This window comes from Eriocheir sinensis, chromosome 40 (genome assembly GCF_024679095.1).
Source record: "Eriocheir sinensis breed Jianghai 21 chromosome 40, ASM2467909v1, whole genome shotgun sequence".
In the NCBI taxonomy this organism is placed as follows: domain Eukaryota; kingdom Metazoa; phylum Arthropoda; class Malacostraca; order Decapoda; family Varunidae; genus Eriocheir; species Eriocheir sinensis.
Genome location: NC_066548.1, coordinates 6,911,606 through 6,926,419, shown reverse-complemented (window position 1 = coordinate 6,926,419; position 14,814 = coordinate 6,911,606). Strand labels below are relative to the sequence as shown.

General features: G+C 47.4%; 1 protein-coding gene across 2 annotated transcripts in view; it reads left to right on the top strand.

The window, feature by feature from the left end:
- LOC127009294 (motor neuron and pancreas homeobox protein 1-like) overlaps positions 1-2,498 on the top strand; it is a 76,080-nt gene extending 73,582 nt beyond the window's left edge. For both annotated transcript variants that reach the window (XM_050882244.1, XM_050882242.1), the window contains one exon: positions 406-2,498. In XM_050882244.1, the coding sequence (XP_050738201.1) occupies positions 406-1,008 (603 nt within the window). In that variant the 3' untranslated portion in view covers positions 1,009-2,498. The remainder of the gene's footprint in view (positions 1-405) is intronic.
- Positions 2,499-14,814: the final 12,316 nt, after the last annotated feature.

The following is a 14,814-nucleotide window of genomic DNA, read 5'->3' as shown; positions in this document are numbered from 1 at the left end:
GAGGAGGTGAAGGAGGAGGAGGAAGAAGAGCAGGAGAAAAAAGAGAAAGAGGAAGAGGAGGAGGATAAGGAGGAGGAAGAAGAGCAGGAGAAAGAAGAGAAAGAGGAAGAGGAGGAGGATAAGGAGGAGGAGCATAAGGAGGAGGAGGAAGAGCAGGAGAAAGAAGAGAAAGAGGAAGAGGAGGCGGAGGCGGAAGGGAGGAGAGAATAACCTTTGCGTTGGAGTGAATTTTGATGATACTGGTGATAGTGACGGTGTTTCTGATCGAAGGTTAAACTCACAAGCCTTAATTCTGAGACTGAACTGTTTATACTAAGTCTTAATGGCGGCTAGGTAAGGTTAGGTCATGTTAGGTCAAGCTCGCATCACCTTCTTCACCCGGTCTTGTCCCCCTCTCTTCCGCAGGTCAAAATATGGTTCCAGAATCGACGGATGAAGTGGAAACGGAGCAAGAAGGCGCTGACGGACACGCGCAAGGAGGGCAGGAAGGACGGCAAGGAGAATTCTGGGGGTAAGGAGGAGCGAGGGGCGGGGACAGGCGGCGGCGGAGCGGGGGGTAAAGAATCCAGCTCTGGGGATGCTGTGGTGACGACCGCCCATGACACCACCCTCAGCAGCGCCGTGGAGTCCGAGGACGAGATCGACGTGCAGGACGATAGCGTGGTGGGCGAGGAGGGCGTGGCGGCGGTGGCGGTGGGCGGCGGCAGGAGCGAGGAAGCCATGTCCCCCGGCAGCCCCTCACAGCCTGCCGAGTCCTCGTCCTCCGCCGCCCCGTCCCCTGACCCGCGACGCTACGAGGTCATGTATGACGCCCTGCCCCCCCACCCTCACCCCACACACCCAGCCCTCCACGTGGTGCCGCCCCCCCAGGCACCCCCCACCGTCACGTCCTCGTCCGGGGGCTCCTCTGTGTTCTCGGGGCAGTACCAGCACGTGCCGCTCTCCGCCGCCCTCCTCACCAAGCTGCCCCCCGAGGCGGAGCACCTCTACCGCCCCTACGTGTCGTGAGAGGCTCCTCACGCCCGCTGCTCCCGCCCCGTCGCCTCCCTTGGGCAGCTGTTGTCGCCGCCAGCCACCCCTGCAACCCTCCTTCAGCCCTTCGTCAGGCAGTGCCACCAGCCGCTACCATGACCACTGGCAACTTTAGTACCAAAGCGCTAGCGGCAACAGCAGAAACAACAACAACAACAACACTACCCAAGCTCATACCGTCACCATCACCACCACCAGAGCCTCGTGACAGCCCCCCACAAGCGTCAGCCACAGGTTCAAGTGATCGGCTCCAAAGACTATGTTTGAATTATCGGCGTTACTTCAAGCCGGGGACAACAGTCGCTGAGGAGTCACCAGGCCTACAGAATCACCAGACAAGCCCTCCGGTGAAGCTGCGAGCCAGTTCGGTGTATAGGCAGGAAAGAGCACCTTCCCCCCCACTGCTTCCTGAGGGCACTGCAGGGGTGATGGTCGTGCCATAACCCTGGATATTGTGGGGCGTGCGAAAGCGTGTGTGCGTGTCAAATCTACCTTAAATTATGAATAAACGCAAACAATTCAAGAGGTTTTACTGTGGAGACGAGTGCCAATTGTTGCTACTCCGGTGATGTGTGCAGCGGATGTGACATGAATATATGACGCCAAGAAAAGGCTTAAGAGGTGACCCGGTTAAGATATGTTGAGAAAATAGGTGGATTACATGGAAACACTAACTCGTCGCTAAATAGTTTGTGTGTGTGTGTGTGTGTGTGTGTGTGTGTGTGTGTGTGTGTGTGTGTTTACGTTGTATGGGAGTACGAGTGCATACCTACATCTCTGTTTGCCGGTGCAGTGAGCGAAAAAGAAGAGACTACAAGTTATAAAGAAAAGTCAAGCACACCGCCTGCCAAATTGAGAGAAGAGAACTTTCCCTCCAACTCCACAGAAACTGGAGCAAAAACTTCCCACTAAAAGAAAAAAAAAAAGTAAAAAAAAAACTCGAGCTGCCCTAAATGGGAGACAAACGCGGAGGAGTAGGAGGAGCAGCGGGAGGAACGTTTACTCCGGACGAGGCTGACGGGACTGACGAGGGAGTGGCTGACAATCCTGCTACTTCCAAGGTTACTCTTAAGGGGAAAATAACGAGGATTCCTAATAACTGTACATAAAAGAAGAAAAACTAAAGAAAAAAAGAACATTTCAATCTTTGTGTATCTTGTCTTGTGCAGCGACTCGCATAGATGTAGCAAACAGCTTTCTCTCTCTCTCTCTCTCTCTCTCTCTCTCTCTCTCTCTCTCTCTCTCTCTCTCTCTCTCTCTCTCTCTCTCTCTCTCTCTCTCTCTCTCTCTCTCTCTCTCTCTCCGATAACCATTTTTTCTTGTTTTCTTTCTTCCTCTCTTCTTTTATTTTATTTATTTTTGTTATCTTTTTTATTTCATCTTCATTTTGTTGTACTCTCTCTCTCTCTCTCTCTCTCTCTCTCTCTCTCTCTCTCTCTCTCTCTCTCTCTCTCTCTCTCTCTCTCTCTCTCTCTCTCTCTCTCCTATTCCGTATTTCCTTCCCTTTCTCTCTTATTTTCCCTTCCCTCATTTTCTCTATCCATGGCTCTCCTCCAGTTTCCCTTCCTCTCTTTCTCTTCTATTCCGAATTTCCTTTCCTTCTCTCTCATCACTCCTTCCACTAACTCAACTTCTCTATGCCGCCACACAACCTCTCCTCCAGTTTCTCTCTTTCTCTATTTCGTATTTTCTCCCGTTTTTTTCTTTTTCCAAAACCCTTCAATTTCTCTTTACCTCCTTTCCAAATCTCCTCTGGTTCCTTTTTTAACGACTCCATTACTTGCTCGTTCATTCTTCATCTCTCCATCCTTTATCAATCATACATTTCCCTCTCATTTTTTCTTTTTTTTTTTTCTTCTTCAGCTCTAAAAGGACCTATTTTCTTGTTTCCATCCGTCCCTCCTCCAATCAATTCTCTCTCTCTCTCTCTCTCTCTCTCTCTCTCTCTCTCTCTCTCTCTCTCTCTCTCTCTCTCTCTCTCTCTCTCTCTCACACACACACACACACACACACACACACACACACACACACACACACACACTTTCTTGGACACGTATTTCCATGAGTTTCGAACACGCAGCTTTAGCTTTTCACGACACACCTGTTAGCCTCTGCATGGTCACACACACACACACACACACACACACACACACACACACACACCTGTTAGGATAATTCAAGGTGTACTAGCGTTTCCTACGTATGCAAGGTGATATTTGTGAGGGGTGAACTGCCCCCCTCGCCGGAGCGTAGCTCGACGCCCCTTCCTCCAAGGTTATTGCGACAAACTGTTTTCTCTTTTCTATTCCTTTTCGATCTTCAAGTTATACATAGTTAAGAATAAACAGATAACTCACACCATGACGGGTCGATTATTCAATCCTTGCACCAGACACGAAGAATGTGTGTGGGGTTAAGAAGATGGTGAAACCCCCCCCCCCCCCTAGTAGGTTTGCCGCGGCTCCGGCCACAGAGGCCCCAAAGAAATGTCGAGCAACAAGTGGCCAAGAGTTGCTGCCTACCTGGACACTTCAATTCTGGTCTGATAAGTGGTAGATTTTGTTCTATAATACTGATTTTTTTTTTTCTAAAATAAAACGAAAAAATCTAAATGACTTAATGCAAGAGGACAACATCCACACGAAAGACGACGATGACGACGACATCACATAACATTATCGGGTAAGTATAGTAATGCTAATGATTTTGCTGCTCCTGGTGATGATAATCATATCAGATGTCATTACTGTTATAATTATTATCATAACAAATAAAAATAAAAAACTAACCACAACCATGGCAAGAACAGCATCAACATCCCCTTCTCCCAACGCCGTGCGCACACACACACACACACACACACACACACACACACACACACACACACACACACACACACACACACACTCTCTCTCTCTCTCTCTCTCTCACACACACACACACACACACACACACTCACACTCTCTCTCTCTCTCTCTCTCTCTCTCTCTCTCTCTCTCTCTCTCTCTCTCACACACACACACACACACACACACACACACACATTCCGTCTGGCCAGGAGCCACGCGTCGCGGCACTAATTCAAACAAACCAAGACTTTTCCGCTCATATATTCCGCCGTGTCAACGCAACATTACCATTAATTGATATGCCGCGAGGGACTTTTATTACTCCCGATTTTGCTCAGCCAGCGAGCGTAAAGAAAATACACTTCATAACCGGGTTTGCGAATTATATTTTTTTTCATGCCGCGGTGTGTTGATTTGACAGGCCATCCTTTTCTTGCATATTTGCCGACGCTGGCCTACGTGTGTGAGGTGCAAAGGTGACGCAGAGCACGATGATAGTAAGTAATAATAATATGTAATAGTAATAGTAATATCGACAGTGGATATAATAATGATAATAATAAGTAACGGTAATTTTATCCATATAGTTTCCTAGTTTCTTTAATGGGAGCAGTACTATTAGCAAATGAACGGCTAGTAGTTGAATTATTATGATGATTTTCGATTAAGAGACAACGTGTAACTAGGAGCGGGCTTTTTTGTGTTTACATATACGCACACTGATATAAGACAAAGCCGGTCATCGCTGGCGTCTCCACAGCAGTCATCGAACAACACCAAACACATTCGTACGCCCGGCAATGACGACCCAGTGCAGGAAGAAGACTAGGCCGATCCATCACGACACAAACCAGCTGATAACGAGGATTGATGCCGCGGATTACCAACACGAGCCGGCACCTGATGGCTGGTTAGGCGGCGATAATTCAACATCATTAGTCCCGCTCAGAGGCACCGCATGACCTTTTGGGTTTTAAAGCTGCCACAATGAAATGCTGAACACAAAAATGAAGGGATAATGTAGGAGAAATTTTCAACTGCATATATTTTTTCCTCACTTTCTTTGGCTTTTCACTTCCGAGTTTTGGTTAAGTGTGCTTCGTTTCTATAAAGCATCACGCACATCCACTCTATACAATATCCTGTCAATTGACCTCTTTTTCGGCCACATTTTTTTTTTTTTTAGGAGCAGCGAGTAGCGGGCTTTTTTTTTATTATTGTTTCCTTTTTTTGTGTGCCCTTGAGTTGTCTCCTTTGTTGTAAAAATAAATAAATAAATAAATAAGTGTCCGCAACAACGACTGACCTCTATGGATACCCAACAGAAGAACGCAAAGGTGTTAGATCCTCGTCAGGCCGGAGGCACCCACAGACACACCCTGCAGTTCTGACTTTACGTATAGGCTTCAAATACCACCTCAGTTATAAAGTACTACTATATATAGACGATCCCACAGGGCGTAGGCTTTTAACACAAGTTCTCTTCACCAACTGCGATTAATCTCTTGAAAAATTCCCTGGCAGACTCTACGAAACAACGGAGTATTTAGCACGACTTAAAAATAGGGGTAAATAAGATTGAAGAATTCCGAGGCATAACATCATACACATAAAACATAGGGGTAAATAAGACTCTGAGGAATTCCGAGGCATAACATCATACACATAAAACATAGGAGTAAATAAGACTCTGAGGAATTCCGAGGCATAACATCATACACATAAAACATAGGGGTAAATAAGACTCTGAGGAATTCCGAGGCATAACATCATACACATAAAACATAGGGGCAAATAAGACTGAGGAATTCCGAGGCATAACATCATACACATAAAACATAGGGGCAAATAAGACTGAGGAATTCCGAGGCATATCATCATACACATAAAAGATAAACAGTGAATTCTAACATGATTAAAATACAAAAAATCCTCATCAGGACAGCAAGGATGGCATGAGGCATACCACCCAAACAAATAAATAAATATATGAATAAACAAATAAATAAGAATAAACAACGAAAGGTATAATTCTCCTCCCGAAATTGACCTCTCTTTTTGGACACTCCTTTGACCTCTATTCAGGAGCAGTAAGTAGCGGGCTTTTTTTTATATATATTTTTCTTTACGCCCTTGAACTGTCTCCTTAGCTGTAAAAAAAAAAAATAATAAAAAAAAAAATAAATAAAAATAAAAATAGAGACTCCCAGCACCCCTACACAACGCTCAGCCAGGTAGACACATGGGGTATTAGTACGAGTATACCACCCAATCCACCTCATCCAAACACAGCTATTCGGTTGGTATTATAAGACACTTCCGCTTCTCACATCAGCTATTTCTAAAGGTCAAAGAGGGGGTCAGTCGGGTTTTAATGAGCGTTTCTTTAGGTTCACGGTACGGAGAAAGGTTCAAACTACCACCAGGGTCATAAAACTACTCTTGGAAATGCCCACAACTCCTACGAAAGCCTTGTCAAATATGTGTTCTTGCGCGACGAACTGTCTTGTAATACGACCCTCCCTCCAGCGCCAGCCCGACCCAGACACACGCCCCGACGCTCCCCGCCAGGCAGCGTCCCCCTCCGAGGCGCTATGAGGTAAAAATGAGGCCGCTTTAACCTCAATGGCCCCTTAAGGATTAGGACAGGATTACCATTTTTCAAGGGGACGGTGTTGGTGAAGGGGGGGGGGGGGGAATTGCGAGAGTGTGAGTGAGAGAGAGAGAGAGAGAGAGAGAGAGAGAGAGAGAGAGAGAGAGAGAGAGAGAGAGAGAGAGAGAGAGAGAGAGAGAGAGAGAGATTCGTTTACCCATGAATTATTACCTATTACCTATTCTTATACCTATTATTATTATTATTATTATTATTATTATTATTATTATTATTATTATTAAGTCGTAATTGTAGAATATAGCTAAGACCTTCGTTCTACCAGGGTTATATAAAAGTTCTCTCTCTCTCTCTCTCTCTCTCTCTCTCTCTCTCTCTCTCTCTCTCTCTCTCTCTCTCTCTCTCTCACACACACACACACACACACACACACACACTAAGAAGTCGCCGTGAGCTGGAGGTCGAACTCGCAAACTCCCGGCCGCGACTCGAGCATCCTACCCACTGAGCCACCCGACCTCAGTAGTAACAGGAGCAAGGTGGCGATATATATTTCTTTATTTACTTTGTGCGTATGTATTTTTCTCTGAGTTCACAAACTTTACTTTTATCCCTTCTAGTGACTTCTACTCTCTCTCTCTCTCTCTCTCTCTCTCTCTCTCTCTCTCTCTCTCTCTCTCTCTCTCTCTCTCTCTCTCTCTCTCTCTCTCTCTCTCTCTCTCTCTCTCTCTCTCTTTTCTTCTTCTTCCTTTTTCTTATTCTTATTCTTTTTCCTTTTTTTCCTTTTTTTCTTTTTTCTTCTTCTTCCTCTTTTTCTTCTTTTTCTTCTACTCCTATTCTCTTCTTTTTCTTCTTCCTTCTCTTCTTTTTTACCTTCTTTATCTTCTTCTGTCCGTACACCTCTCCAATCCCTATTTCTCCATCCGTCCGTGTCCACCCCTTCGATTCCTTCCCGTAGCCCCCTTCCTATATACACGAAGACACCCATGTAATCCCTCCTCTCTCCCCATACACTCCCTAAACACTGTGTACTTACTCCCACACGACAACACAGTTAGGCGTCAGCTGCACCACCCTTCCTTCCTTCCTTCCTTCCTTCCTTCCTTCCCACCTCCCACTTCCCCCTCTCTCACATGACGCTGATCTCCTCCTCCCCCTTCCCTGTCCCCTCCCTCCTCAGTCGTACACATCTGTCCACCGTCGCTTCCGTGTGCGCCGCCTCCCGATCCTCCCTGGCTAGGTACACACGGCGCTGTAGCTTCCTTTCCTGAACGGCTCTCTCGCACATATTTACAGTGTACACACCGGAATGGTGGCTTGTAACAGTTATCCGTTTTTGGCATCCCTTTCATTGGAGTGTCCGCGGGGTTTGTCTGAGGCCGCAGTGCACACACGGGTTTTGGTGCGCAAATGGCGGTGGGTAAAGCCGAGGTGCAGGTGGGCGAGGGGACCCATTCATCATGCCCCGCTTATCTGTGGCGCTTCTCGCTGCTTTCTGGGTATGCGTGGCCGCGGCAGATTATCTTCATATTAATTAACAACTAACACAGATCCTATGCAGTGTGGTGATTGGTTTACATCTGGCTACGGGGAAGCAGGCCTTGGTCTGATTATATATGTCCAAGCGATTGGTAAAAAGTTCAGCCTAGTTTTTTTTTTTTTTTTACAGCAGAGGAGACAGTTCAAGGGCGTAAAAAAAATAATGAAAAAAAAAGCCCGCTACTTACTGCTCCTTAATAGAGTCCAGAGGAGTGGCCAAAAAGAGAGGTCAATTTCGGGAGGAGATCGAATAGGCCTACAAATGGGTATTCGGTTAGCACTGCAAATTACTAAAGGTATACAAATCTACATATATATTTTTGTTGGATTTGAATATGTAAATACTTTTGCACACTTTTGTATCACTGACCTGCTCACCAGACTGCGGGAGAGCGTGTGAGGCCGCGCCCAATACTGTGGTGCGTGGCGTGATGTGTCTCTATAAAAATGGTACGTTTGCTTTCCGTTCAGGGCTTGGAGCACTGACGCCGAGCTCATGCCTACCAAATGTTAATGTTGTATTAAAAAAGAGTAATAAATAAACGCGTGGGGCAAGTGAAGAGTGATTCAAGACACCTCTCCACCCGAAATTGACCTCTCTTTTGGCTTCTCTTTATATTTTATAGGAGCGGCGAGTAGCGGGCATTTTTTTGTACACTTTTTACTGCCCTTGAGCCGTGTCCTCTGATGTAAAAAAAAATCTATATATACTGTAACGAGTTTTACTCCAACCACACTCTGATATTCCACCATGCCTGAGAGTATTTACCTAACAACCCGACACTTGGAAGACGGACGCACAATTAGTAACCTCCGCACAAGGTCACACACACACAGTTATATAGCGACAGGAGACAGATTAACCCATCCGCTACGATTGTCATGGATTTGGCTTTCACTGGTAGCTTGGTAACATATAGCCCCAGGTCCTTCTCAGCCTCTGTGGTGGATAGTGGAGTGTTTCCTATGTGGTATTGGTATGGTGGATATCCCCTCTCATTAAATTGTAGCAGCCACTCTTTGTTCAACTCCTGTAGCTTGGTGAGGTCTTCTGGTGGGAAATCCGCAGTCAAGGGGTTAAAGAGCACAAGAGTTCACTGCACACAATCACCCACCCGAACGCAGTAAGTTAGCCGGAAATAATTAATACGCTGCACGCGGGTCGAATTATTAAACGTGTCCGCGGCGCTGATTAATTAAGTGATTGAGAGAACAACACGATTAGCGAGAAAGTTAGGCGCCGAAACACCCCCTCGATGACAGTGAAGCTCCCGCCTGACCCGGCCATAAAAGTGACGCTTCCGCCCAACCCATGTATAAAAGTGACGCTCCCGCTCAACCCATGTATAAAAGTGACGCTCCCGCTCAACCCATGTATAAAAGTGACGCTTCCTCCCAACCCATGATTAAAAGTGACGCTTCCGCCCAACCCATGTATAATAGTAACGCTTCCGCCCAACCCATGTATAAAAGTGACGCTCCCGCCCAACCCATGTATAAAAGTGACGCTTCCGCCCAACCCATGTATAAAAGTGACGCTCCCGCTCAACCCATGTATAAAAGTGACGCTCCCGCCCAACCCATGTATAAAAGTAACGTTTCCGCCCAACCCATGTATAAAAGTAACGCTTCCGCCCAACCCATGTATAAAAGTGACGCTTCCCCTCAGTCCATCTATAAAGTGGCGATAAGTGATGATGGTGCCACTCAGCCCCTTAATGAGAGGTTGTATTCCTGAATGTCCAGCCCGCCCATTAAAAAAAAAGGTGTTCCTGACAAACCTATCGAAATTCCAGCGTTGTCCCCCCCCCCCCCGCCACCCACACTAAAAATAAAAAATAAAAAACTGTTCCTGACTAACCTATCGATATCCCAGCGTTGTTTCCGCCCCCTCCCCTCCCTGCTCCCCCACCCACCCACCCAAAAAAAGCTGTTTCCACTCATCCCTCTCAAGATGTCTGTGGTCCCATCTAATCCACTTATAAACCAAAATATAAAATCCGCCCAGAGCTCTTCAACATAAAAAAAAAAAAAAAACATCAGACAGTCTAACACTCAAAAGTCCAAATCATAAGGAGCTACAACATATGGTCTTCCCGCCGCCCAGTCAATCTCAATCTCAATCTCAGTCAGAGCCTTCCCGCCAGCATTGCCAAATTGCCGTACTCTGAACATTGTATTTACTGTTTTTAGGCGTCAAGACTGTCGTAACCACACAAACAACGATAGAAAATTAAAGTCATCGTTGAAACTGCTAAATACTGATGGTTTTCGTATTTTCTGCTATAGTTATTGACCAGAAACTACGAAAATGCAATGTGCTGAGTACGATAATTTGGACTCGCTGCTTCCCGCCCAACACAGCCAATCCAGCCCAACGACCAGAGCCTTCCCGCCCAACCTCGCCAGCGCCCCTGTACAGCCAGTCCGCCAACCCTCCGCCGCCGCCTGCTAGTAACTTTAGGCGCACGAAGCTTAATTGCCGGGATATCAAACAGACGCATCAATCACTTGTCAAAACACACCATTACGTCGTGATTGGCGCGAAAAATGAGGCAGGAATGAGTGAGAACGCGTCCCAAATGGTGTTTGAACCTCGTCCCTCCCTCCCTTGCTTCGCTCCTGCCGTCATGACCACCACCACCACCACCACCACTACCATCCCACCTTACCTTCCCCTTGCCCTGCCCTGCCTTGCTCCTACACACCACCACCACTACCAACACCATCACCATCCCTCCTTCTCAGCCCCCTTCCCTGCTCTGCCTCACTCTTACACAACACCATCATCACTATCACCAGTTCCACCACCACGACCACCACTATCACTACCACCAGTCGTGATGGACAGAACGAGTTCACCATCCCTCCTTCTCAGCCCCCTGCCTTGCTCTGCCTCACTCCTACACAACACCATCATCCCTATCACCAGTTCCACCACCACTACCAACACCATACCATCCCACCATCCCAACACTCTCCCCTGCCTCACTCCTACACAGTACCATCACCACTCTTGCTACCATCACCACTACCACCACGACCACCACTATCCTTCATCCTTTCCCCCCCTGTCCTGTTCTATACCCTGCCTCGCTCCTATATGCTCCTGCTACTGACACCACAACCACCATCACCACCACCTATCCTTATGCTCTTGTTACTAATACCACCTCTACTACTATCACTACTACCAACACCACCAGCTATCCCACCTCCCCTCCTCAACCTTGTTTCATTCCGGTAACACCAGTTAGATTGGGAGAAAAGAGGAAGGAATGCAGGCTTTTTTTCTTTTCTTTTTTTTCTTTTGCCTTTGAGCTGCCTCCTTTACCATAAAAAAATTAAAAATCACATATTACCATTGCTATCAACACCACCATCACCACCACCACCACCAAATATGTTGTTCCTGTTCTGCCCTAACCTCCACTATCCTCCCCTCCCCATCCCTCCCCAATCCCCCCCCCTCAGTCAACCCACCACCACCACCACCATCCCTCCCCACATCCCCCACCACCACCATCCTCCCTCCCTACCCACCCCCCCATCCACTCTCATAATGATCCAGGGAACACACGTAATTACCAGGTAAATGTATATAATTATCAGGTGGATGTGTGTTTATGATTATCGAGTGCATGAATATATTTGCTTGTATCTACTAATTCGGGCGATGGTGTTATGATGACGAGGCTATTAAATCTAAAATCTCACCCCCACCCCCCTCCCACCCCCCTCTTGATGCCCGCAGGAAAAAAATATGTTAATTATATCGTTCTTGAATTAGTAGAGAGGTATGAGAGGGGGGAGGGGAGGGGGTAAGGGAGGGTGATAAATTAGAAAAGGGAGAGTTTAGTTGATTGGAAGAGGAATTGTGTTAATATGTGTAACCAAGGAGGTGTAACTGGAAGGGAGGTGTGTGGAGGGGGGGGGGGGGATGGGTAGAAGAAGGGATGGGTGGGTGGGTGAATGAAGGGAGGTCTGGGTGAGTGGGTGAAGGGAAGGATGGGTGGAAGGAGGAATGGAAGGGGAGGGAAGGAGATGGGTGAGTGGGGGAAAGGGAGAGAGAGAGAGGGTGAATGGAGGTAGAGAGAGAGAGAGAGAGAGAGAGAGAGAGAGAGAGAGAGAGAGAGAGAGAGAGAGAGAGAGAGAGAGAGAGAGAGAGAGAGAGAGAGAGAGAGAGAGAGAGAGAGAGAGAGAGAGAGAGAGAGAGAGATGCGCTCACTCACGTATAGAGAAAACTCCCTTTAATTTATTCAGCATTAAGAAAAAGGGAAGGCGGAACGCGTATGGAGGGAAGGAAAGGGAGGGGAGAGGAGGGGGCGAGGGGGGAGGAGGGAGGGGAAAGGAGGAAACAAGGAGAGAAGAGGGAAGAGAAACAAGGGGAGAAGAGAGTGGAGGGAACAAGGGGAGAAGGAGGGAGGAAGAGGGGGGAGAGAGAGAGAAGATGAGAAGATTCATCCACATTGCATTAAGAGACGTTGAAGGAGAGATAGGACGTCCGAGTAGGGGGGTGGGGGGAGGAGGGGAGTGACATTAGGCTTACTCTAACCGGGACGGACGGAGGGGAGAGTCGTTTTAAGGAACTCTGAGGGAAAGTTTAGGAACATTAGAACGTGGTGAGTCTGCAAGAGGCCGGTTGGCTTATACAAGGCAGCTCCTGTAAGTCTAACCCCACCTGACCTCTCTATCCATGAATTTATCCAACCTCTTCTTGAATGTATCTATGGTATTGGCACTTACAACATGACTGCCAAGCCTGTTCCACTCATCCACCACTCTATCGGTAAACCAATTCTTGCCTCTAGGTGGAGGATAGCAGTGGTGATGTAGTGGGAGAGAGGAGAGTGGGAGGAAGGGGAAGAAAGTACAGCAGGAGGGGGGACAAGGATGGGGTATGGGGCTGGAGGGGTGGGAGAGGGAAGCAGAAGCAGTAATAAGGGATGGGAGTTGGCAGTGGTGACGTAGGGGGGGAGAGGAGGGGGGGAGGGGAGGGGAGGAACGGAATATAGCAGGAGGGGAGAAAGATAGGGATGGATGGGGCTGGAGGGGGGGGAGAAGTGAAGAAGTGGTAGTAGGTAGGAGGGGAGAGGAGGAGTATAGGAGGGGAGAGGAGTGTAGGAGGGGAGAAGAGTGTAGGAGGGGAGAAGAGTGTAGGAGGGGAGAAGAGTGTAGGAGGGGAGAAGAGTGTAGGAGGGGAGAGGAGTGTAGGAGGGGAGAAGAGTGTAGCAGGGGAGAAGAGTGTAGGAGGGGAGAGGAGTGTAGCAGGGGAGAGGAGTGTAGGAGGGGAGAGGAGTGTAGGAGGGGAGAGGAGTGTAGGAGGGGAGAGGAGTGTAGCAGGGGAGAGGAGTGTAGCAGGGGAGAGGAAGGTGGGAGAGGAGAGAGAGAAGGGATGGAGAGGGGGCAGAGGGGGGGAGCAGGACCATCAGTGATCTCCCTGGCTGATGAAATGATGATTGAGAATACGAGGAGCATCTTGATTCCGTCCACCCACTTAGCGTAATGAACATCGGAAGGCGGAGGAGGGGCCTGTTGTCTGCTCCTTCCCCCCTTTTACTACGTGGTCTGTTCTGCTGGTGATGTGGCCACGAGGGATTGTGGTCCACCCTACTGATGCGACTTAGCAGACTCCACCCTAGCCCCATGAATCTATTCCAGCTTAGATGTGGTCCAGTAAAAGCAGTCATGGTCCAAACGAGTGATCTCATTGTATCAGTGGCCGTAACAGCCTCGTCTAAGGGCTCTTACACAATCTTGATGCAAATTGTGTAGACTTGGAAGGTCGTATATCTTTTTTTTTTTTTTTTTTTTACAGCAGAGTCAGTTCAAGGGCGTAAAAAAAAGTAACGAATGTTAAAAAAAAGAAGCCCGATACTCACTGCTCCTAAAAAGAGTTAGAGGAGTGGCCGAAAGATAGGTCAATTTCGGGAGGAGAGGTGTCCTGATACCCTCCTCTTGAAAGAGTTCAAGTCGTAGGCAGGAGGAAATACAGATGAAGGAAGATTGTTCCAGAGTTTACCAGCGTGAGGGATGAAAGAGTGAAGATGCTGGTTAACTTTTGCGTAAGGGATTTGGACAGTAAAGGGATGAACTCGAGTAGAAAGTCGTGTGTTGCGAGGCCGCGGGAGGGGGGGAGGCATGCAGTTAGCAAGTTCGGAAGAGCAGTCAGCATGAAAATATCGATAGAAGATAGAGAGGCAACATGGCGGCGAAATTTAAGAGGTAGAAGACTATTAGTAAGAGGAGGAGAGCTGATGAGACGAAGAGCCTTAGACTCCACTCTGTCCAAGAGAGCTGTGTGAGTGGAGCCCCCCACACGTGAGATGCATACTCCATACGAGGGCGGACAAGGCCCCTGTAAATGGATAGCAACTGTGCGGGGGAGAAGAACTGTGTCCTTTAGCTTACGTTAAAGTTAAAGTTTTTTTTTTCGATACATAAATTAAAATTAAAATATGTTGATTATCTGCATTTCCTCCTGCCTACGACTTGAACTCTTTCAAGAGGAGGGTATCAGGACACCTCTCCTCCCGATATTGACCTCTCTTTTTGGCCACTCCTATGTACTCTTCGGGAGCAGTAAGTAGCGGGCATTTTTTTTCATTATTGTTTTCTTTTTTTCGTGCCCTGTAAAAATAAAATAAAAATAAAAATAAAGATTATACGAATAGTCCAAATCGTTCTCATTATCTCACTGTGATAAGCATAAATACTATATTCTATTCACATTTTCTGTGTACAAAAATTTTCCTGGCATATCAGATGTTATTATTTTCATAA